General features: G+C 35.0%; 1 protein-coding gene across 1 annotated transcript in view; it reads right to left on the bottom strand.

Moving 5' to 3' along the window:
- Positions 1-8111: 8111 nt before the first annotated feature.
- TYR (tyrosinase) overlaps positions 8112-24616 on the bottom strand; it is a 79892-nt gene continuing 63387 nt past the window's right edge. Inside the window, exons 4-5 of the mRNA XM_012753461.2 lie at positions 15756-15937; positions 8112-8725 (exon numbers count right to left, since the gene is read on the bottom strand). Coding sequence (XP_012608915.2) covers positions 8499-8725; positions 15756-15937 — 409 coding nt within the window. The 3' untranslated portion in view covers positions 8112-8498. The remainder of the gene's footprint in view (positions 8726-15755; positions 15938-24616) is intronic.

Here is a 24616-nt window from a genome sequence, read left to right as displayed (position 1 = left end):
TTCTTTTTTGTAGTCCCCTCTCCCCTGCCTCCAATGATATTTTGTATTTCTGTGGTATCAGTTGCAATGTCTCCTTTTTCATTTCTGATTGAGCTTATTTGGGTCCTTTCTCTTCTATTCCTTATTAATCTAGCAAGAAATCTGCCGATTTTGTTTGTCTGTTCAAAGAACCAGCTTTTTGCTTTGTTGATCCATTGTATTATTGTTTTGTTTTACATTTCATTTAGTTTTGCTCTGACTTTTGTTATTTGTTTTCTTCTTCTGGCTTTGGATTTGGTTTGCTCAAGAAATACAGCAAAAGCTGAGTGGAAATGTGATATTAATGGAGAGCAATTTTGTTTTTAAGTTGAACATGACTAAATGCTGAAGTGTTAAGGATCCTATAGACTGGGAAAAGTTGAAGACACAGCAAAGAATGAGGAAAATTAGTGCAGTAAAGGCTCAGGAAGTTCAGAAGTGCTGCAATCCTAATCTTATAAAGAGATGGGTCCTTGACAGTAGGAAGGACTCTTAATGGCAACTATGGAGAATAAAAAGAGAATAGATAAAACAAAAATATAGAAAATGTGCAGATTTTCTGGTAGAAAATAAAGGATCCCCTATCTGTAATCCCAAATACCTTATTTATATATTTCAATATTGCAACTTTATCAATAATTTCTAATTCATATGCGTATGTGTATGAATATATATACATATTCGTGTACCTGCTACAGTATGGGTGTTTATATATATACACATATATGTACATTTTATATATACACATATATGTACATATGTAAAAATATCTGTACCAAAGCACTTTATGTCTTTAAAAACTGGGTAGAATAACAAAAATCCTAATGAACTGTTATTGTCACACTTGTTAAGGTGAAATTCTCTTTCATGATTTTATACTTACATTAATCTCTCTTCTAGCTACTCTGAATTTCCCTGATTTGGTTTATGCCAGGGGACAAAAATTTTTTCAATCAAGGATGATATAGTAAATACTGTAGGCTTTGTGGCCCATACGGTTTCTGTTGCAACACACTCAACTCCACTAATGTAGCATGAAAATATCAATAGATGATACGTAACATAAATGAACGGGTGTAACTGTGTTCCAATAAAGCTTCATTTACAAAAACAGCTGGCAGGCAGGATTTAGCCCATTGGCCATATTTTGTCAACACTTGCCCTTACTCATGTCATCCTTTGTTCAGACTATTCACCTCCTCTACCTGGTGAAATGTGCATGAGCCCAATGCAATTATCAACTTCTCTTTGAGATCTTCTATATCTCCCCTGATTGCATTGTGCCCCATAACATTAATTACATTACTCCTATAGGACTTAAAATATTCCCTAATGATAGTCCTTGTAATACTGTAATGATTTGCTTATAGACTTGTCTCTTCTGAAGTATCCTGACTTCACTGTGAATGGAGACTAAATCTTATTAACCTTTGTATCTCTGACACAGTGCCAACACAGGGTAGGTGCTCCTATAAATACTTGTTCCTTGAATGAATGAATAAAAGTGAACAATCTGTTGGATACCCCAATTACCCTGATATTATTAATTCACATTGTATGACTGTAATAAAATATCATATGTACCTTGTAAAGATATACAACCAGTAAGTACTCATAATAAATAAAAATAAAAAAATACAAGGAAAAAAAGTAAACTCTCACTCTCCAGCTCAAAAAGAAATTCCTCCTTCTATGGACAGTTGGCCCAGGGTGTTCATTAGTTTCAAGCCCAGTGCCACATGCACAGGTAGTTTAATAGGCAACTTTTGCTTATGAGCTATGAATCTGTTATTGGCATGATTAATAATATTTCTGTGTCTCAAATGTTTCTCGTCTTAAAAGTATGTGATTATATTGATCATATCATTTTATTAAGTAGGTATATTAATATTCATAATTATGCAAAATGATTTTTCAAAAACGAAATGTGTACTTATATTTTCTTCTCTCTTTTTAAAGAGAGATAACATGCTAAGTTAACATACTCTATGAGAATTCGTGAAATAATGACACAGTACTTACGTACTATTATAAAGGCTTTGCATTTATTCTTCAGGATATATTGGGGAAAGTACTATTATTATTGGTATTTTAACAATGATAAAACTGAGGCACAGAGAAGTAAGATAGCACCCACAAAGTCACACTGCTAGTAATAGGCTGAGTGAGGAATCCATTCATAGGGTCTGACTTTGGATCCCACATATGTTAAAGGTGTTCTCAGATCGTTAATATACTTAATATCACAGTCTGTGCCGTGTTAACTTCACATGAAAAGTAATTTTTCATATGGCCAATTCTCCTTCTTGGATTTCATGTCAATATGGTAGGCAGAATAATGCTCCCCACCCCCCGTGTCTCTCTCTTAATCTTTAGTACCTGTGAACATGTTACTGTACATGATAAAAGGGACTTTTAAGATGTGATTAAACTTGAAAACCTTGAGATGGATTCTTCTGGATTACAAGGTAGACCCAAATTAATCACATGAATGCCTAAAGGCAGAGAACCTTTCCTTACTAGTCAGATGGAGGGATATGTGATTACAGAAGAATGGTCAGAAAAATGCAAAGTACCTGGCTTTAAAGATGGAAGAAAGGGGCTATGAGACAAGGTATGAAGATGGCCTCTAAAAGCTGGAAATGCTTACTTAGTGCCTCCTTACAAACTATACCCTCCTGCCACCTTGATTTTAGCTCAGTGAGACTCAGATGAAACTGGTCTACAGAACTATAAAATAATAAATTTGTATTGTTTTAAGCCCCCATGTTTGCGGTAATTTCCTGCAGCAGCAATAGAAAAACTAATACAATCAGCAATTAAGTTCTCTTTGTTATTGGAGAGAGGAGAAGATATATCAGTCTTCCCTGTATTTTTTTTCTATTTCTTTCTCTCTTTCTCTCTCTAGACACACATTTACATATGCACAAACAGATCTATTCTTTACAATTACTCTGGCAAGAATGTTTAAAAATGACATGGTCTCAGAAGGAAGACTGATAAAATCCCAGGCAGAAAGTAGTACTTGCTTGAAAAGCAGCACAGAGTTCATAGGTGGGGCTCGGTGTTGGGGCATGGTATTCAGGGCTTTTCCAGCCTTCTTTACCTCTGCTGCTTAATCTCTTGTCTATCCCAGTGGCTGGCCCTGACTCTGTTTTCATTCATAGACCGTTTTGATGGCTTGTCTTTTATGCTTCCAACTGTGGACTTCTTGTTTTGCTGTTTTTATTCTTACACGATCCTAATAGCTTGAGGTGCACACACACATTTCTACCTAGACATGATGTATACATTTCTGAAAATATCTTATTTTTGTATTGATTAACATGCATGTAATTCCCTCTCTCTCTAAGATGGTTTCAGTCAGAATTTTCTTCTAATTTTAGAGCGAGAAAATGGTCATTTAATGGTTATTTAATGGTCATTAAATAAAAATTATAATTTGGAAGATACAGATTTATGAAAGGAAGCAATAATTCAGGTGGCAATGAGGGTCTCAGTTCTTCTCAAAGAGAGCTGCAACTCTTCTTTCTTCTCCTAAATTTTCACCTTTTTGTTTTTACCTTTGCTTTTCTGATCTCTTAATTTTTTATTTATTTATTTATTTTTGAGACAGAGTCTCGCCTTGTTGCCCAGGGTAGAGTGAGTGCCGTGGCGTCAGCCTAGCTCACAGCAACCTCAAACTCCTGGGCTCAAGCAATCCTGCTGCCTCTGCCTCCTGAGTAGCTGGGACTTCAGGCATGTGCCACCATGCCCGGCTAGTTTTATACATATATATATTAGTCAGCCAATTAATTTCTTTCTATTTATAGTACAGACGTGGTCTCGCTCTTGCTCAGGCTGGTTTTGAACTCCTGACCTCGAGCAATCCACCTGCCTCAGCCTCCCAGAGTGCTAGGATTACAGGTGTGAGCCACCATGATCTCTTATTTTTAGACTCCTATTTCTTTGAATTTTAAATCTATGCAACCCTTTTCAAAAGAACTATGCTGACTCATTAGAAAAAGTGTAAAAGTTTTTATATGCTTTGTCCAGAGAACCTGTTCCTGGAAAAAAATTTAAGAGAAATCAGATGCTATATGCACCAAGATACACATTACAATACTAGACGTAACATGAATAGTACTTATTCTCATATTGAAAATATGCAGATTAAATGAATTAATGTACATAAAGTGCCTAACACAGTTCTTTGAATATCATAACCACTCACTAAATTGTAATATCCTTGGTATTTATTTTTAATTAAAAATTAGAAATCATGAGACTATGCCTATGATCAAGATCATGAAACAAAAATTGGTAGATTTTCATGAAATCATAAAAATAATTCCTTACATTGCTATTAAGAAAAGAATTCATGAAACAATAAGGTAAACATGAACTATATAGAGTTTTGGTAAGTCTTTTTTTTTTAAAGAAAAACTTAAATTCTTCCCATATGATTTTAAATAGCTGAACAATTTGAAAGTTCTTAAGATCTCAGTAGTTTCCATAGTCATTTTTATTTTCATTACATTGTATAAACTGGGAAATGCTTTTGCAAACCAGCAATACTATATATATATATATATATATATATATATATATATGTATGTGTATATATATATGTATGTGTATATATATATAACTTTGTGTGTGTGTGTGTGCATATACACACACCCTCTCTTTACATTTGCATTTCAGCAGCTTTCAGGAGGAATCTAATCAGAGGGGGAGCAGAATTTTATTCTATTGGCATGCCCTCCAAAATAGCACAAGCTCACAATAGGTATTCCTAATGAAGCCCTTTTTATGGTGACAAAGAAAACTGTTCCCACAATCAAACAAGGAAAAGGCTATTTAAAAACATCCATCATTAATGTCGGTTGTCAGCCTGCTGGAGACACTGGCTGAAATGACTTGTACCCATCACATATTTATTTCTACAGATGGAGAATTATATATTTGACTTGTTGGAAAGGTTGAGTACTAAAAATAAATTTTTTTAACAAAACACAGGAAAAGAGAGAAAAAAAAGAGTGACAGCTGCTTATTTTTCTTTCTGTAACAAAATGTGATTTATAATGTAGCAATGGAAAAAGATCAGAGCTGAAAATGAAGCAATCTATAAAAGCTATGCTAAAAAACAAAGCTATAGAATATAATGTTGATTAGAATTTAATGAAACTGTCAGATATCTTGAAATATCAGTCATGCAATTTCAGTGCTTTATTGAGAAAACCAAGGAATCAAAGTGATGGTGGTTTTATCATAGATGTTGCTGTTATACAAACAGATACCTGGAGCCTCTAGAGAAACAAAACAGTATTCTATGTCGAGGGTCAGTGATAAAGAAGGGAACTGCCTTGTGACAAAGAAAAACAATGACTTTATACAGATCTCTGTCACTAACAATGAAAATTTTGGGGGTGGACTTTTATTTATTTAAAATGTTTTGCAAAAATAATTAAAAATACCACCTTAGACTAAAATCTTACCTACATATCCAATCTAGATAAATGACTCACACATAGTTGTTTTGCAGTGTCTAAGATGTCTTGGTCTCTGTTAGGTGAGCCAGACCCATCTACACAAATACGCTCTGAGACTAACAGGCCCCCGGTCACTGTTATTCCTTCTTCAGAATCTTCTACAGACCATTATCCAAATTTCTTTTCCCATTACTTCTTGCTCGTAGTTTTCCTAGATTCAATTCTCAACTAAATTGACTCAAATCCCAAGATGCCATTGCTAATCTGTTTTAAATCTTTTTTTTCCAGGGCGGGCATGGTGGCAAAAAAAAGAAAAAATAAATAAATATTTTTTTCCTGGTTATGCACCAGGTTGAGGATATAATCCCTAATATTTATCCTCTCTCCGACAGATCTCCACAGTGTCAATGAGCATGCTGCTCCCCACCCCTTGCCTGATTTTTCTCCATTAGACATCAGAAATTAGACAAACTAGCCTAAGTCAGACAATTCATGAGAGTTGGAGGATGACTACTGCACTGTTACTGAGTGTACTATTAGTAATTTCTGATCATCAATGAGATAACTTCAGAAATAATTGTAAATTTAAATTACAATTTAAAAATTGGCCATAATAACTTGACCAATGTGTATGATAGGATGATTTTTGCCTTTATTTGAAATCTAAAATAGGACTAAGTGAAAAGTAATCATTTAAAAATTATGTGGCCTTGACTTTGGGCCAGCGTGATCTAGATAAAGGCAGTTTCAAGAGCTCAAATTTTTTAGTCAGTTCATTTTTAAATGCATTCATAAATCATCAGAATTCTATGCTTCAGACCTTATAGGAATTATAAAATATTGTGGTTGAAAGGTACCATGAACGTCAATAGGTCTCAACCACTTTCCTAGACATATAGAGGTTCAGGTGCCAGACCCAGGGAGGTTTCTGGGAGCCTGGATTGAGTAGGTCTGTCTTTAAAAGCACAGTATAAAGGGACAAGGAAAGCAAGGTGTTCACAGATGAGGGCTGGAAATAAAAGTAGTCAAAGTAAAGTACATATTTAAAAATCCCAAGCTGACAAGCACAAACTGGGCATAAGGAAACTGTAGAAACTAAGGACACCTAGACAAAGCAAATGAGTTTGGTTAGAGGGTGGAAAGAAGAATCTGATAAAAAACCCTGAAATACTGTGGCAGAGTAACTTTTTACAGAGCATGGTTGGCCTTGCTTTTGAGTGGAGAGAGAGTTGTTAAGAGCTCTAGATGCTGGCATGGATGCAGAGAGAAAGGCACAATTATATGCTGTTGGTGGGACTGCAAATTAGTACAACCTCTATGGAAAACAGTATGGAGACTCCTCAAAGAACTAAAGGTGGACCTACCATTCGATCTAGCAATCTCAATACTGAGTATATCTACCCAAAGGAAAAAAAGTAATTTTATCAAAAAAACACTTGTAGTAGAATGTTTATTGCAGAACAATTCACAATTACAGAGATGTGGAATCAACCAAGTGCCCATCAATTCCTGAGTGGATTAACAAAATGTAGTATACCATGGACTACTACTCAGCCATAAAAGGATGAATTAATGCCTTTTGCAACAATTTGGTTGGAAGTGGAGACCATTCTCCTAAGTGAAATAGCTCAAGAATGGAAAAACAAACACCACATATACTTTCTATTAAATTGGAAATAATTAATGGGCACACATGTGTGCAGAAGGATGTAAAACACACTGGAAATTAAGCAGGAGGGGGGAGGAAGGGGAAGGAGAGGAGGGGCAAAAATCTACCAAATGGTAGAATGAACACTATTTGGGTTATGGGCATGCTTATAGTCATGACTCATGTATTACAAAAGCTATCCATGTAACAAAAACATTTGTACCCCTTAACATGTTGAAATAAAAAAATAAGTATTCCTATGGATCCAATTATTAAATTTGCTCTATGGAATCCAAGTCAAATTTAACCCACTCAACCAGCTATTTGAAAGCTCCAGTGTCAGCCACTAATTTTTCCAAGGATGCCCATTTTGATTTTGGACATCTCTCAGTATTGGACAGCTTTTCCTCTTATTGAGCCAAAATGAGCCCCATTACTTCCACCCAGTAGTCCTAGTCTCCTTTGCTATGCATGGCTAGAATACAAATGTAATAGCAATTGAACTATTTTTAAAAATCACCAGGGCCCCAAAATTCAAGTAGTAGGATTACCTGAACATCCTAATTTAAGGTCTTAATAGCCAAGGAAAATGGCAATAAGTTATTTTACTAGGATTGAAGACAGGTTGATATTCAGGTAATTATTCTCAACCTTCAAATGTTTTGTAGCATTTTAAACTTTGTCGAATAAAATACTTCTTAGAAGGCAAAAAGATGTTAATACACTTACAAGTATCGTCATCAAAATATTTAATGGACACATCTTGAGACAGGCACTTAGCTGGATGTGTTATAGAGGCTGAGCCGTTGTTCTCAGTAACCCTCAAAAGCATCGTTAGAACTGTGACAGGAAAGAGCTGACGATCGAAGTCCATAATGCATTTTGGGGCAGAAATGTAAAATATGGGAAAATATCATGCTTTGTGAGGAGAATAAAAATGTATTTCTCAAGCTTTAAGGAGTTAGTTAATGTACACTTGTTACTATTTTATTAAAACCAAAGAAGGGGACAATAAAAAAAGAAATATATCTTTAAATAATCAGGAGGCAAAAATGAAAATTATTCAATTTTTTAATAAAAGCACTTTAATTTAGTACAAGTAACAGTTTCTCATTACCAAGTAGCTTCCATTCCTTCGAAATTTGTAAAAGGGGATGAACTAAAACAGCAAGACAAATACAGGTGTGTTCTACCCACGGCGGAGGGAGGGCACACTTTGTGTTAAGTTACAATTCTGAGGATGGTTTTTACTGACAAATACTCAGGGTTTCTGTCAGGATATCTCCTGGAAACCTGGACGTTACTTTGAGTTAACATGAGGTCTGGCTTTCTGGCTCCATTCTGTTGCCTAAGCCTTTTTATAAATGGCTCTGATACAACAAGCTGTGGTAATCCTCTTTTTCCATGAGGAGCGGCTGCGCTTCTTCAGGGAGCTGCTTTCTCCTGCGACGACACAGCAGGCTGGTGAGCCCTGCCAGCATGGCAGTGAGGACAGCCCCTGCCACAGCTGCCCCAAGAAGCCATGGCCAGATCCGACCGGCTTGTTCCAAGAAGGAATTAATATAGTCTTGAAAAGAGTCTGGATCTGAAATAGAAAGACATCCCACTGTTTATTCTATTGTTATCATCATCATCGTAATCATCATCATTCTTTCATAGTGCTTTGGAGTCAGACACTTGGGTTTGAATGCCAGCTCTGCTATTTACTAGCAACAAAACTTAGGAAGTTTATACCTAGTGTTCCAAAGCCTCAATTTCTTCATCAGGACAAAAGGAAAAGGATACCCCCTTGTTGGGATGTTTTAATTTTGTAGAAAATTTCTGTAAATTATTCAGTGCCTGGTAGATAGTGTGCACTCAGTTAAATGTTATCTATTATTTCTGTAGCTCCTTCTGCTGATCTTATAACAATTCCGACACTGTTGTATAATTAACCATTCAATAATTCAGTCTTTTAATTATTTGACAGCCATTAACTGACTATGATTCTAGCAAATGGTCAGTTATCTTAGAGACTTCCAAGAACCCCAGGGCATTTGAACAATCTCTGTTTTCATGAAGGTCATAATTTTAAATCTTAAAACAACAGACTTTAACCCAGTTCATTTATTTATTTAGTTTTAGACAGAGGCTTGTCTGTTGCCCCTGGTGGAATGCAGTGATGTCATCCTAGCTCACTGCAACCTCAATTCCTGGGCTCAAACAATCCTCTTGCTTCAGCCTCCAGAGTAGCTGGGACTAAAGGTATGCACCATGGCACCTGGCCAATTTTTATTTTTTTTTAGTAGAGATGGGGTCTAGCTCTTGCTCAGGCTGGTCTACAACTCCTGAGCTCAAGCGATCCCCCTGCCTCAGCCTCCCAGAGTGCTAGGATTACAGGTGCAAACCACTGTGCCTGGCCTAACGAAGTATTTTTAAAAATAATTCTGAGCAAGGCAAAACTTTTATCATTCTGATTATTTTTGTTGCTTCCAAACACATAACAAAATGCCATTGAGGAGGTATAACCACCCTAACTACTGCTGCCTATAAATACTTTTCCACTTCTGAAATCATCTAATTTTAATATCTCAGGACATATACTTCAGAAATAATGTGTACTTACTGGGTTCCCTTACCCAGTTCTTGAATTGTTTCATAAAGTCAGATTTTATCTCCTCAACTGCCATGAGCTTATTTTATATTCTGTTAGCAAGCCTTAAATACCTAATATAAGTTTAGCATTTCCTTCATTATTGCACTCATCACATTATATTCCAATTATTAATATCTGCTTATATGACTATTCTATTGAACTGACTCCTTGAAAGCCAATATTATGTTTAAATCATTAATATAATCCTGGCATTGGGTGCTATGTCTGAAACACATAGGAGAGAATTAAAATATCTACTGAATGACTGCATATGTTATTGGACCCAGAAGATATGGCAAAGGAATGTCCCACAGTGGTAGCTGTGGAATGGGAAGAGGAAAGTTATACAAAGAATGTCACCCAAGGGAAAAAATTATAAATCACCCATATTTCGCTATGTTATAAGGTGATATTTACAATTATTTTTTAAAATTTTGATATAAATAGTGATGGGTAATTTAAAAACAAGTGAAAAGATAAAGGATTCACCCCAAGAGAAAAATAATGTAAGAAAGGAAATGTAATCATAGCATATTGTTTGGCTCAGTTGTGAATAATACTTAAATAGTAAATAAAATGAAAATCCTAGATATAGATTTGACCCCAAATAATGATAATACTATACTGAGAAGGTGGAGGAAAGAAAAAGAGGGCTGGAAGAGGGTTAAAATCATTATGCATATATGAGAAACACCAGAGAAAAATGATGAATTAATAAATAGTAATATGCCTCTTATTTACAAATATGAGATAAATATCAGAATAAATATCTTAAAGAATTATGGTAGCTGATTTAGGGGCATAAACCTTTTGTTATAGGACTTGGAGCACTCTTTGACTTATAAAATACCATTAATATATTATTTAATAAAATAAAATTAATTAAAACATATGCTTAGTAACATGCTTATGTATATGTGAAAAAATATAAGAAAAATTACAATAAAACTAAAAAAATCAGAACAAGTAATTAATCTGAGTAGGGGGGTTATAGGTGATTTTTATTTTGTGTTTATTCTCTTTTTCAATTTCCCCAAATCTAGAATTAATGTATTTTATTTATAAAATTAGAGTGTTACTAAAAAGTACCTGAAATAATTAATAGATAATATAATTATATATTTAAGAAATCCACTATCAGATAATATGTATTAAGAGGAATAGATTATTGTTGGATAAGATAATATAAATTAAATTTATATTCCCTGTACAATAACGCTTAACCTAAAAATAAATATAATGGAAAATAAACTTATTCTCTCTACCACTACATATTTAAGGCACATAGAAGTTAAAGAGAGATGTTTAAACTTCTATCTATGAAGCTATAAAATTTGAAATAAATGAAGAAATCTTTGCTTACTATTAGCTCAGTAAGAGCAGATAGACTCTCTATAAAAAAGTAATTTATTTGTAGAAGGTACTGTATAATGTATAGAAAAGATATATTATAGAACATATATAGAAGATACTTTAAATCCATTTTGTGATACAGTGAAAACAAGAAAGTGTATCCTGGGCTTACCTTTCAGTAAGTTATGGCTATGTGACTCAAGTGGAGAGCAAAAATAATAAATATGACTTTTGGGCAGTTTCCTTTAAAACTGTATTTCCCTTTACCTTTTCCTTTCTGTGTGGCTGGAATACAGATAGAATGTTAGTGAGCCATCCTAAACCATCCATTTATATAAAAATTATTTTGAAAATGGGAATACTACACATAGCTTAGATTGCTGTTAGTCACTTCAATACATAGTACACTTAAAATGCAGAACAAAATGCAGGATACATAGAAGTTACATAATAAATATTATTTTCTTTATTGTTAAAGGCTCAGATCAATTGCTTTCACAATATTTAAATACAATTTCTATGTCTGTCCTTCTGTTCTCTAGTTTCTCTTATTATTTTTCTACTTCAATTCATCCCAAGTGAACTCAATTTTTATTGCCAACAAGAGACTGTCTTCTTGGAATCACTCTTTGATTCCAATGGTTTTAAACTAAAATTCAAACTTTTCTTTTTCAGCTATCTACTTTTGTACCCAAACAGTGTACTTTTTTATTCTTTCTTAATGTCATATTTTTTCTATAATCTTTAACTAAAGTTCAATTTTTCTTGTACCAAAAGATTACTTTAGGTAATCTTTACTTAAAGTTCATAGCTCTGTCATTTCCAAAGTGCATTCACATGCCTCACAACAAACACATGACATAGTTAGGGATCATTGCCCTAATTTAATGAATTAAGAGTCTGTAGCTTAGACAGTTTGCCTGTAATGATTAAACTACCAGGGGTCCTCAAACTACGGCCCACGGGCCCCATGCAGCCCACTGAGGACATTTATCTGGCCAGCCGGGTATTTTTGCCCATGCTGCCTGTCCTGCTTAGCAGCCGACTCGTCCAGGGCCCACAGTGCGCATGTGTGGAATGTGTGCCGCACTCTCCAACGGTCTGAGGGACAGTGAACTGGCCCCCTGTTTAAAAAATGTGAGGACCCCTGAACTAGACAGTTTATGTATAGCTCTCGGTACAATGCCGCCATCTAGAAAGCAATTTATAACTGTTATTGACTCTTGTTGTTCCATAATAATTTCATCAATATTTTAACTTAAACAGTTTCCAATGAAAGTTTTTCTCTCTCAAACCTGCTTTGATTGCTGATTCAGCTAAGTTCTCTCTATTGGAGTCTCAGGTTATTTCTTTTTTTGCCCCCTTGTGACACTTGTCATAATCGTCCATATATTATAATTATTTGTATGTATGTCATACTTTCCAGGCTGGTCACAAGCTCTTGAGGAGCAAGTATTATGTCTTGTTTTACCTTTCATTCTTCTATTCATTTATTCATAAAACACATAGTCACTGAGACACACTACATGCCAGGTGACAGTCCAGGCACTGAGGGTAAAATGATAAGTAGGACAGAGTGACTTTCATGACGGAAACAATAACTGAAAAAAGAGACTGACAGATAAACACATCATTTCAAGAGTAATGTTGTTCTGATGAAAGCATGTAAAAGATATAATGGGATCATGAGGGAATAAACCTCCTACATCTGTCTATAAAATCAGGGAAGGCATCCCAGAAGACTATCCCACTGAGTAGAAGAACGAGTTAGAATTGGAGCATGTGATGTTGAGGGCAAGCCATCCCAGGGAGAAAGAAACAGTATGCACGCAGGAATACACATAGCTAAGCATAGTTATTGAACAAATCTGTAAAAGATAGGAGCCTCATCAAATTCTATTTGCAAAATTAGACACTATAGTTACCATGAACATGACCTTTCACTTTACTCTTGAAAATCAAATTTCTAGCTCTTTTGGAATATACTTGAAGAAGGAAGCTCTGAACAGAGCAATACCACACAGAAAGCAAGATTACATTTTACCAATAGCATTGAGGACACAACTCTTCATTACCAAAGCTCTTTGGTCTCACCTTTTAATCAGTTATGCATACAAGATATCACCAGCTACTCAATTTTTAAAAGCATCACTAAATTCAATGATAAGAGAAAATATCTGACAAATGCCAGACATCAGCTGCCTTTTTACAGAAAGCACTTAAGTAATTATAAACATGAGTACCTGAATGATGAATAATGATCTCCTTGAACAAAATTATATCAGGAAATTTTAAAAGACTTTTCTGAGCAAGCTTAAAATTTAGCAATAGAGATACATTTTGAACTTCTTGGAAGTATAACAGAAATAATAATATAGAATAATATAGGCAATTGGTGTTGTCTTTTTTTTTTTTTTTTTTTTTAGACACAGATGCTCAGATTGTTGCCCAGGCGGGCCTCAAACTCTTGGGTTCAAGTGATCCTCCTCCCTCACCTTCCATACTAGCTGCTGTTGCTTATTTTAAAATCAAACTTCTTTTAAATTAACTATGTAAATTCACGGCTGTGTGATAAGTAGCCTAAAGAATTTCAAATCAATTTCATTTAAAAAAATTTAAGTAGAAATAAATATCTTGAAGCCTCTAATATGACTCTTTGAGGCTCCTCTCCCCTCACTCATTCAGTGATCTTTGTTGCCTTTTGCACTAAAACGTACCCATTTGAATACCAGGGAAGTAACAACAAGGTACAGCATTTGTGTAGAAGGTAATATAGGAGCTAAAGGGAACCCTCCCTACTGTGGAGTGATAGGGAGATTATAAGTTTTGGATTTGATATTTGCCACTTATTAGGTTTGTAATTTAGAATTAGTCACTTTATCTTTCAAATTCTCAATTTACTTATCTGTAAAACAGAACAAAAATCACTACTACACAGGCTTTTAAAAATTAGCTGAGTTAATTTACATGCTGATGTCTCTCATGTTAGGGTCTGAGGCTGGACACCTCTTCTAAGTTTCGGGCCTGTATGTCTAATTGCTCAAGAGCCATATTTACCTTGATGTCTCAAATCACCCTTTTTCACCGTATAACAAAATGGTGAGTTTCCCTCCATGTCTGGTCCTACTCCTATTCTTACTATCTCATTATCAGTTTCACAAGCCAGAAAGCTTAAAGACATCCCCAACACCTCCTTCTTCCTCACCTGGTATGTAAATCATATGCCAAGTTCTGTAAATTTGTCTTCAAAATAAAATCAAGTTCTTTCATGCTTTCTCTCTCCCTTCCTACTCTCACCACTGCAATCCAAGCTACCTTTACTTTTCCTTGGACACTTATAACAGCATCTTCACTGGCCTCTCTGCATGTGTTTTGAAACTGCTACAAAACTTTCTACATACTGCAGCAATAGCAATCTTTTGAAAATTCAAATTTGACTATAATCTGCTTAATTCATCAGTGCCTTCTATCATTCTAACAATATGGCCAAAATCCATAATCATGTCCCCTTTTGCAACATGTTAACTCTACCTGTCATATCGATAGCGTCTGAAATATCACTTCAGTGACCCCTGGATATTGGCACATCTCTAAATAAAAGAGTCATTAAGCAAGTAGCCATTTAAGATCTTTCTCTTCTAAGTTCTGTGAAGATAGAGACCATATTATTTGTTTACCACTCCGTCCACAGCATCTAAGACAATGTCTTATTCAAAGTAGTTATTCAATAAATGTATGTGGAAAGAATAAATAAACCCAATAAGGCCACCTAAAAATACCTGGCATGATAGAATACTTGAAAAATGATTTTAAATACATATACAAAAATGACCTGGGTATTAAAAGGGGTGACAATTTTCTAGCAAGCTTCACTTATATTAGTAGAGATGTGACCCTTCATCATAAACATCACTTGCACTCAAATTAATTGATTTTAGTTCATACCAGGTATTATTTGATACTTAGAATAGAGAGGCTTGCAAGACAAATTTAGATTTTGTGGGGCTCACAACCCAGGTGGAAAGTGGATAGATTCATACATGGAAAAATTACCATGGAACTCCAAGGACGGAGTGATTAAACATGACTATGTATATGTATAAAATGATTTTATGTCTGAGAGTTTGACAAATAGAGAAATGGAATCAGAATTTAGGCTGAAACAACAGCATGTTCAAAAGTATGAGCCTGTGAAATGTTCTAGAAACAGAAATGGAGACAAATCACAAAATCCAAAATGGAGACTCTTTGCAAAATAGTTACTCATAAGCTCCTTTATTTAAGTACTGTGATTTTTATAGAAGGGAGGAAAAACATGTTACTTGAGACTGCCCGTCTTTTTGACTCATAGTCAGCACTTCCTCTTACCACACTTGCACCCTTTGCAAAATTCCCTGTTCTAAGAGATCCCATGATTCAATCAAACTTATATCTGTTCAACTAAATGTCCCCCCAAATGCAGAACAAAATAAAATATAGGCTCTCTCTTGATAAAATACAGGCTCTCTTCTTATTCCTACATAGTGGTTCAGCTATGCCACACACCAGATCAATGGCCTGGAACAATTTATTTATATTATATAAGCCTCTGTTTTCTCATCTATGAAAAATAAAAGAAAATGGATACCTGAATCTTGTAGGTAGCTATAATCATAGCCCAGATCTCTGGATGAAACAAAGAAATCACCATTTCTGTAAAGAGGTATAAAAGGGACCATGTAGGATTCTCGATTATGCCCAATGGGTGCATTGGCTTCTGGATAAACTTCTTGAAGAGGACGGTGCCTTCGGAGCCACTGTTCAAAAATACTGCAGAGGAGAGGGTTATTCAGACTAAGAAATATGTTTGTAAAAAAATTGAAATTCTTAAAGTAAAAATAACAAGGCATATATTAAAATCCCAAGACATCTAAAGATGCTGAATATGTTGTTCATACTTTAAAAATATTTTGTAAGGTATTAGTTCATTCTTTCAAACCCTAAAGAAGCCCACACATTTGAAAAAAAATATGAGGATAACTTTTAAAAAAGAATTTCTTAGGAGATGAATTAAATTTATACAACCAGCTTTGAACCTTCAGAATGATGCAGAGCAAGGGTAATTATTGGTTGAGTGAAAATTGAGTCATAGTTGTAAATTAAATGTATTTCCTGTTCCAAAGAAAGTTAGCCTAAAGAAAGAACATATAAAACTAAATTGGAAACAGTGCTGGAATTTGACCATTTTTTTGGCCTTCGTGAGGGGCTTTCGATTATTTCAACCTCTATGTTGTGTTTGGTGAAGTGTATGTTTAATGAGTTTTGATGGGAGACAGAGCTCATTTCCAATTATAGAGGCTAAATTGTACTTGGTTTCCAAGCTTCCCTTAAATCCAGACTATGACCATATGATTAATATTCAGCCAATCAGACATATCCATTTATGAATTTGAAATAGAAGATGGTGACACAAAGAAGCAAGGATGATGGAAAACCATTCTGGTTGTGGGCAGTAGTAGTGGCTATAACATTTAGTTCTTAGGGGCAGTAAAGCCAGATGTATCAGCAAAGGATTCTGTTGTCTAGGGGCATCCTGTATTCTGTAGCCTGGTTTTGGCAGATGTCTTTGCTGCTACCCCTTTCCTGTGTTCCCACCTATTTCTGAACCTGCTTCCTCATTATTTTGAAAGCTATCTAAAATCCTCTCAGCAAATTCTTTTCCTGTTTAAATCAACCAGAATTTGTTCTGTTGTATGCAATTAAAAACTCTGATTGGCAAAATAGCTAACAAATTAAGGGATCAACAAAATAAAGTAAGAATGGAGTAGAATCTCAAGTTGTAGGCAAATCTATAGTGGGCCATTAAAACTATGACAAAGAGAATGGCTTTGTATTATCGGGTCATATAACATAGAAGAAAGAACACTAGATCTGGAGTCATAGAACTCTCCCTGAGGTCCAGCTCAGCGTTTTAATAGCTGTATGACTCTAAGCAAATCACTGAATTCAGACACTGAGTCTCTTCATCCATAAAATGAGAGTAATAATATCAGTTCTACCTGTTTCCAAAGGCATTATCCCATGTGATACTTTTGTGAAAGTGCTAAATAAGTAAGCTATTAGTACTTAGCTAAACAATTTAAGCTAGGAGGTAAACGATGAGCACATGACAGACAGGGTAGTGTCTAAAAATGAAAGTGATAATTCTTTAAACAAAAAAATAAAAATTTAAAAAAAGATTTTTAACATGTGAAGTACAATAAAGAAGAGAACAAGGACGTCAAACAGCAACAGTGGTCATTATTTTTTTCCATGACGGAAAACAATTGCTTAGTTAGAGAATCTGGATATCAAACACTATTTGTGGTCAAAATTGGTTTTTAATTGTGAATTAATTAAGGTATCACTGATAAACACTAAAACTCTGGTCCATGAATACCAACTGTTCCCTGAATTAGCTTAATTATTAATCATGTGTTTACTGAGCATCTACTATAGGTCAAGTTGCACATAGACCTGTGTAAAAATCTGAATTTTGCAAGAAGATTTGTAAAATTTCTTAATCTGTTTGATTTTCTTTTTCTTTATTTGCAAAATGACAATAATGCCCATGTCGTGAAGGTAGTGCAAAGATTAGTTAATATAACACAAGATACATAGCTAAGTGCTTGACAGACGGTAAGCAAAAGGTATTATTCTTCCCACAGCTCTTCCTCCTCCTCCTCATTATTGTCATACTGGAAGAACTTTAAAATTGCTAAGAGACATAAGGTATGCTATAATAGAAATGCCAAAGCCATGCACATTTGAGAAGTCTTTATTGATGGTTATTATTATTATTATTTTTTTTTTTTTTGAGACAGAGTCTCGCTTTCTTGCCTAGGCTAGAGTGAGTGCCGTGGCGTCAGCCTAGCTCACAGCAACCTCAAACTCCTGGGCTCAAGTGATCCTCCTGCCTCAGCCTCCCGAGTAGCTGGGACTACAGGCACAAGCCACCATGCCCGGCTGATTTTTATATATATATATATTAGTTGGCCAATTAATTTCTTTCTATTTTTATGGTAGAGACGGGGTCTCGCTCAGGTTGGTTTTGAACTCCTGACCTTGAGCAATCCGCCCGCCTCGGCCTCCCAGAGTGCTAGGATTACAGGCATGAGCCACCGCGCCCGGCCAGATGGTTATTATTTTGATAGGCAGAAATGAGAAAGAAGATTGAAAAAGATTGGTTTTTCTGTGTCTCAGTTTCTTCAACTGAAGAAATTAGAAATTGGCTTAAAAATTATACCCCAAATTCTATTCAAGTCCGATAATTTCATGAATTAGTCATTTTTTTGAACTTCTACATTTTTTCTCTTCACAAAAGCATTATATTTTCATTATGTAAAATTTAGAAAATACAAACATGCAAAAAGGAGAAAAGAAAAAATCACATGTAATTGCTTTATTTTTTATTATATTTAGTTTTTGAAATATGTGTACATAACATTATATATGCATTTAATCAAAAAAGAAAATTTTATTATAGATAATGTTTTATAAGATATGGTGGGAGGGGGGAGGAGGAAAAGGGTGTATGCTTTTATAACGTGTGTGGTGCACACCACCGGGGCATTGGACACATTGGGGGGAGGGGCAATATTTGTAACCCTAACAATATTTGTACCTCCATAACATGATGAAATAAAAGGAAAAAATAAAAATAAATAAATAAAAAAGAAAATATATGCAAACCACATTAAAAAAAAAGAAAAAAGGAAAAAAAGATATTTTATTTGTACTGAACTGTGTTTTCAACTGTTTAATCTCTTTTTTAATGAAAAGGGTGCTGTCTGATATTTAATCCTTCTCTCACTCCTGTTAACCTTTGACTGAATAAGGAACAGTCCAATATACAGTGAGCCATTAGATAAGGGGTTGAGGCAAAAATTACACCTTTTGTCAATTGAGAAAAATCACTGCTATAGTTCAATTCATAAGTAATTTTGTTACTGCCAAAAAATAAAAATTATTTACCTAAGTAGGACAAGGACATCAATTCTCAGTAGCAAAAGATTTAATGGATGAAACTATTAATATGAAATGTGCTCATGTCCCTTATCAACCTTTTAAAATGAAAGTATTCATCTTGATTAAATTCTTCATCAGTGGTTCTCATCTTCAGTTAATTTTCCCAAACCATGTCTAGAATGGCTCCCATCAGAATACTAATGTTTAACTTACTGACATTTCAGAAAAAAATTATCTCCTTATCAACTATTCATTTAGGCTGAATCTAGATAGTTTTCTGGACATCTGAGCAATAGTGAAATTCACAATAGAGAAATTAGAAGAAAGTAAAGATGATCACAGACAGAAATATGAAGAGATGTGTTTTATGAATAAAACTGACATGGGACTTCTGGCTTCAGGTTTGGCATGTAAAGAACTGGTTACTCCCATCTTTAAAAGAAGAAAAAGACAAATTGAAAATCAACTTTTCTTGGACCTATGAAAGAATGGAGGCTGTAGGAGAAACTGCCAAGCACCAAACTGGAGAGATAAGTACATGGAGAAGAGCACAGCTGAGGTCTCCCTAGGAACACAGAGATACTTCGATGCGCAGCTGAGAGACCGTGTCTAGACCAGTGGGATAGAAACTCCTGAGGCTGTAGTCTTACCACATATTTTTCAGTTTTGCCTCCAGGAAATCCACCAGGTTTTTTAAATGAAGATCTGAAAATGATCTCCCCCTGGCTCTGTCATGGGAGCAGGAGAGTAATCATTGTGAAGTATGTCCAGACCTTCTCCCTCTAAAAGCCCTATAACCCAGGGAAAATGACTGCCAAAGCCTTACCCCAGTTAGAGGAAAAAAATTCTTCTCAGTCCAGACTGGGAGAGCCCAGTCTTTTATTTCTCACCTAAGAAGAAATAAACATAGGCCACAGGGGTCAGGACTCCAAGAAAATAAATTAGGAATGCTAGAGAGGGGAGTAGGAACAGATTAAAAATAAAAAGCTATACCACAAGAGAAAGACTTGTGAAGGTTGTCACAGCCCCAAGATACTGGCCCACTAAGAGACTGCAATTTTAATCAGAATACTTGAATGCTCCCCCTTCCTCATACTTTATCACCATACTGACAAACTTCAGTATAACAACAGTGGATGACAGCTAAAAGAGCCGCAAGACACAAACTATCTCTAAGGAACAATGTACAGAGAAGCTCAAAACCAAGAGTGGAAAAGAAAATGAATACACCAGTGAAATTTGAGGTTTCTGACATGAAAACTACAACAATAACTACAGCAAACATTAAACACAGCCCAACTCCTTGCCAGATTAACATACATCTTCCCAATGAAGGTCTATTTACCTCAGTTCCCATTACCTAATAAAACATGTCTGACTTTTAATAAAAACTTTTAAGGCATGCCAGCAGGCAAGAAGCAAGAAAGTTTGAAGAGAAAATAATCATCAGAACCCAACTTAGATATGATAGAGATTTTAGAATTATCAGGCACAGAATTTTTTAAAAAACTATGAATAATATATTACTATGTTATAATATTTCTAATAAAAAAGCAAACAACATAAAAAAGATGAATAATTTAAGCAGAGAGATAGTAACTACAAGAGAGAATAAAAGGAAATGCTAGAAATCAAGAACACTATAACAGAAATGGAGAATACCTTCAGTAGACTCATCACTAGACTTGATATGGCCAAGAAAAGAATCATTGAGCTTGAAGATAGGGCAATAGAAATTTCCCACACTAAAATGCAAAAGGCAAAAAAGAATGAGAAAAAATCAATAATTATTGGCTAATTTCAAAAGATGTAACACATGAATAATTGGAATACTGGAAAAAGAAAAAAGTAGACACAATAGAAGAAATATTCTCCAATAAAGGGAATCAGGGCTCATTGAAGAAATGGCAGATTCTAAAGCTGGGGCCAGAAATATACAAGATAACTATGGATTATCTTGTAGTGCGAGGAAGTAAGCATGTGTTCAAGGAAACATCAACTCACAATGTTAGAGATATGTCAAAGGGATCAATGAGCCAACTGAAATAGCTCCTATTGGCTAGAGTTGGAACAATTTTAGCCACAAAATAAGGTAGTATTGAGTTGTAACCCCAAGTATAAAATAAATGTAGATGAGTCTATAGTGATATAAATTAATGAACAAATAAATAAATGGAGGGAAATACATAAATCTACCATGCAAAAGAATTTCATATGTAGCTACTTCACCATCAAGTGGGTAGTATATAACTCTCCACTCATTAAGTATGGTGCATAATGACTTCATTCCAAAGAGTACAGTATAGAAGGGTGATGAAATCATTTAACAGTTTGAGAAACCTGACCAACACTACTTTGACAGATGATCAAGGTTAACATCAACATGGTGAATCATGTTGACAGTATGCACCTGTAAGGGTGGAAAAACTGTGGTACCCTTGCTCAGTCATCATAAGGGTCATGGCCAACACCCCTGCAACAGAAGACATAGAAAAGCATAACAAATTTATTTAACCCAAGTTTTATGTGACACAGGAGCTTTAAAAAAAAAGGACCCCCAAACCCAGGGAAGACTATTTTATTCTTAGATTGATGAAGGATGGCCAGACATGTAAGTAATGAAACAAAAAGGATATGATCTAATGATAATAGACTGAGGGGGAAAACCCAGCAAGCCTGTCTGCTGAGATTCTTTTTGGCTTCTCTGTGTAGCATTTCCTGCTCCCAGGTGGGGCAGGACGCCTCTGGATTGAGGGTCTTATGCCCTACCATTGGACAAGGAAGGTTAGAGAATTTCTTCACAGCCAGCTCCTACACATAAAGGTGGGAGAATTAGAGTAATATTTCTTTGGGTGACAGCAATTCTAGTTTCTGTGACTGGCCTCACGGATGAAGAATCCTACTTTCTATGGCATGTTTCTTGGGAGAAAGGGAGGGGCAAAAGACAGGAAGACAGGAGAACGTAAGAGAGACTTTGCTTCTTAGGTCTTCCAATCTCCTCCAGTTCAAAGTATTCAGTATGCCATGTACCAGATTTTGAGGTACCACTTTCTGAGTCCAGACATGCCCTTGATATGATGTGAAAAGAGAATAGTGCTTTACCTTTCAAATATTTGTCCCCCCAAATGCATACCCCAGTCTAATCATGAGAAAAATATGACAGTCCTCAATTGAGGGACATTATACAAAACACCCAAGTAGTACTCCTCCAAATAGTCAAGGTCATCAAAAAACAAGGCAAGTCTGAAAAACTATCATAGGCAAGAAGAGCCTAAGGAGACATGATGATTTTCTGTGATGTATCATGGATGGGATCCTAAAACAAAAAAAGACATTCGGTAACTACTAAGTAATCTAAATAAAGTATGGACTTTGGTTAGTAATAATGTATCAATATTGATTTATTAATTGGGAAAAATGTTCCAGAATAATGTAAGATGTTAATAATAGGGGAAACTGATCATGGGGTATATAACTGTCTGTTTTAGCTTTGCAACATTTTTAAAATAAAAAAAAACTATTTTAAAATAAAAGTTTATTTAAAAAAAGAACTAATGATGAAGTCTTAATATAGTTGGATATTTGGGAACCTATTTTCACCACCACACAAAAAATGTCACATATACATATATATTAGAACACCTTTTATTCATTTATTCATCTATTTCAAAAATGGATGAGCACCCATATTCTGAATGTCAATAATAAACTGGCTCTGTGCCAGGTATTGGTGAAGTTCGCTGCCCAGTGGTACTTAGAGCCTAGTAGTGGAGATATGTCTTAACAGTAATTTCAGACATAAATCTATAATTATGGACTGGCAAATGCTATGGAAGAAAGCAACATGATAAACAAAGGATTTAATGGGGAAGCCTCATCTAGTCTGTGGCCTTGGGGAAAGTCTTTGATGATGTATTTAAACCAAGAGTTGAAGGATGAGAATTTAGAGATATGTTAGAAGAGTGTTTCTGAAGTCAGGAATAGAATTTGCAGAAGGTCTTTAGTGGGAGGTACACAGCAAATTCAAGGAACTGAAGAATGACCTATATATATATATATATATATGACCTATATATATATATAATATATATATAATATATATATACCTATATATATATATATGACCTATATATATATTATATATATATAATATATATATACCTATATATATATATAATGACCTATATATATATGGCATATGTATATGGGAACAAAGAGAGAACAGTTGACAATGAGCCTAAGGATGTAAACTGGGGTGGAATCACGAAGGGCAGCAGAGGCCATTTAAGAGATACTTGTATTTCTTCCTGAGAGTGCGAGGAAGTCACTGTTTGAACCTGGGGTGGTGGGGGTAACATGAAGAGATTATCATTTTGAAAAGATTACATAGATTTTATAGTGGATAAGGGATTGAATGACAGTAAGATTTGGTTGATATGTAGGCAGCAAGGGACAAAGAAATAGTGAGAAAAGTATGTGGAGGCAAAAAGAGGGCGTATGGAAATGAGGAGGAAGAAATCTTAAGATGGCAAGTTTTTCGGGTAACTCACTGGAAAAGAAGTGGACTGTCAGGGAGAAATGTGAATATCATGATCCTGTGTGTGCTGTGCTAGAAAATGTGTTGGAGACATTCCAATGGGGATGTCAGGTCTGCAGCTGGGTATCTGGGTCTGCACTTCAGAGCAAGATCAACTCTGGAAATACAAATTGAGAAGCCACCAATTTCTAGATAATGATTGAAGCTGTGGGACTAGTGGGACAATGAAAAACAAAGAGTCTGGGATTATTTTTCTCCTATGACATCTTTCTGAAAGGGCAAGACAGATTAAGTGATGATCACAGTGTCTTTGAGAACCACGTATTGAGATGCCTCCAGCCAGTCAAATTTCTTGTCACTCAAAATTTATTGAATTACAGTTGCGTAATAGCAAGGTCAGAGGTTTCTTATCTTTTCTATTCTTTTTGTTTATGTGTTACTTCATATAGCCTGTGTGTTGAAACTTTAATTTTTAAACAATAATAGATATCTCCATTTAAACTTAATCTGAGAAATACCTCTAAACCTCAGTATGCTCATTTATAGAAAGGAGATGGTGCTATCTAATTTAATGTAGTTATGAGAACAAAAATGAAATAAGGAAGTGAAATATTGAGTAATAATACTCAAGGATAAATTGAGACAATATTCATAAAATAATTGGCCCAATTTCAGAAAAGCAGTAGTTTCTGTTTTCTTCCATTCCAAAGCCCTCATTTTACAGAGGGAAAAAAACTTCTAATTCAAGGGTCACAGTTAGTAGCACAACCAGGATTGACTACCACTCTGTTACTGATTATAATAAATGCCCTTGCTCTCTCTGTGTTTACATAGGATGATGGAAGTGTTTCTGCATTTGTGAGTATACATATGCTTCTGCCAAAGTCTGATATGTAGATTCTATCTCTCTAAGGCCATTTGGAAGAGACTTGACTTTCATCTTGAAATGTAAGCTGTTTATTCAA

The sequence above is a fragment of the Microcebus murinus genome, chromosome 4 (assembly GCF_040939455.1).
Source record: "Microcebus murinus isolate Inina chromosome 4, M.murinus_Inina_mat1.0, whole genome shotgun sequence".
Classification (NCBI taxonomy): domain Eukaryota; kingdom Metazoa; phylum Chordata; class Mammalia; order Primates; family Cheirogaleidae; genus Microcebus; species Microcebus murinus.
This window is presented reverse-complemented; position numbering and strand designations above follow the sequence as displayed.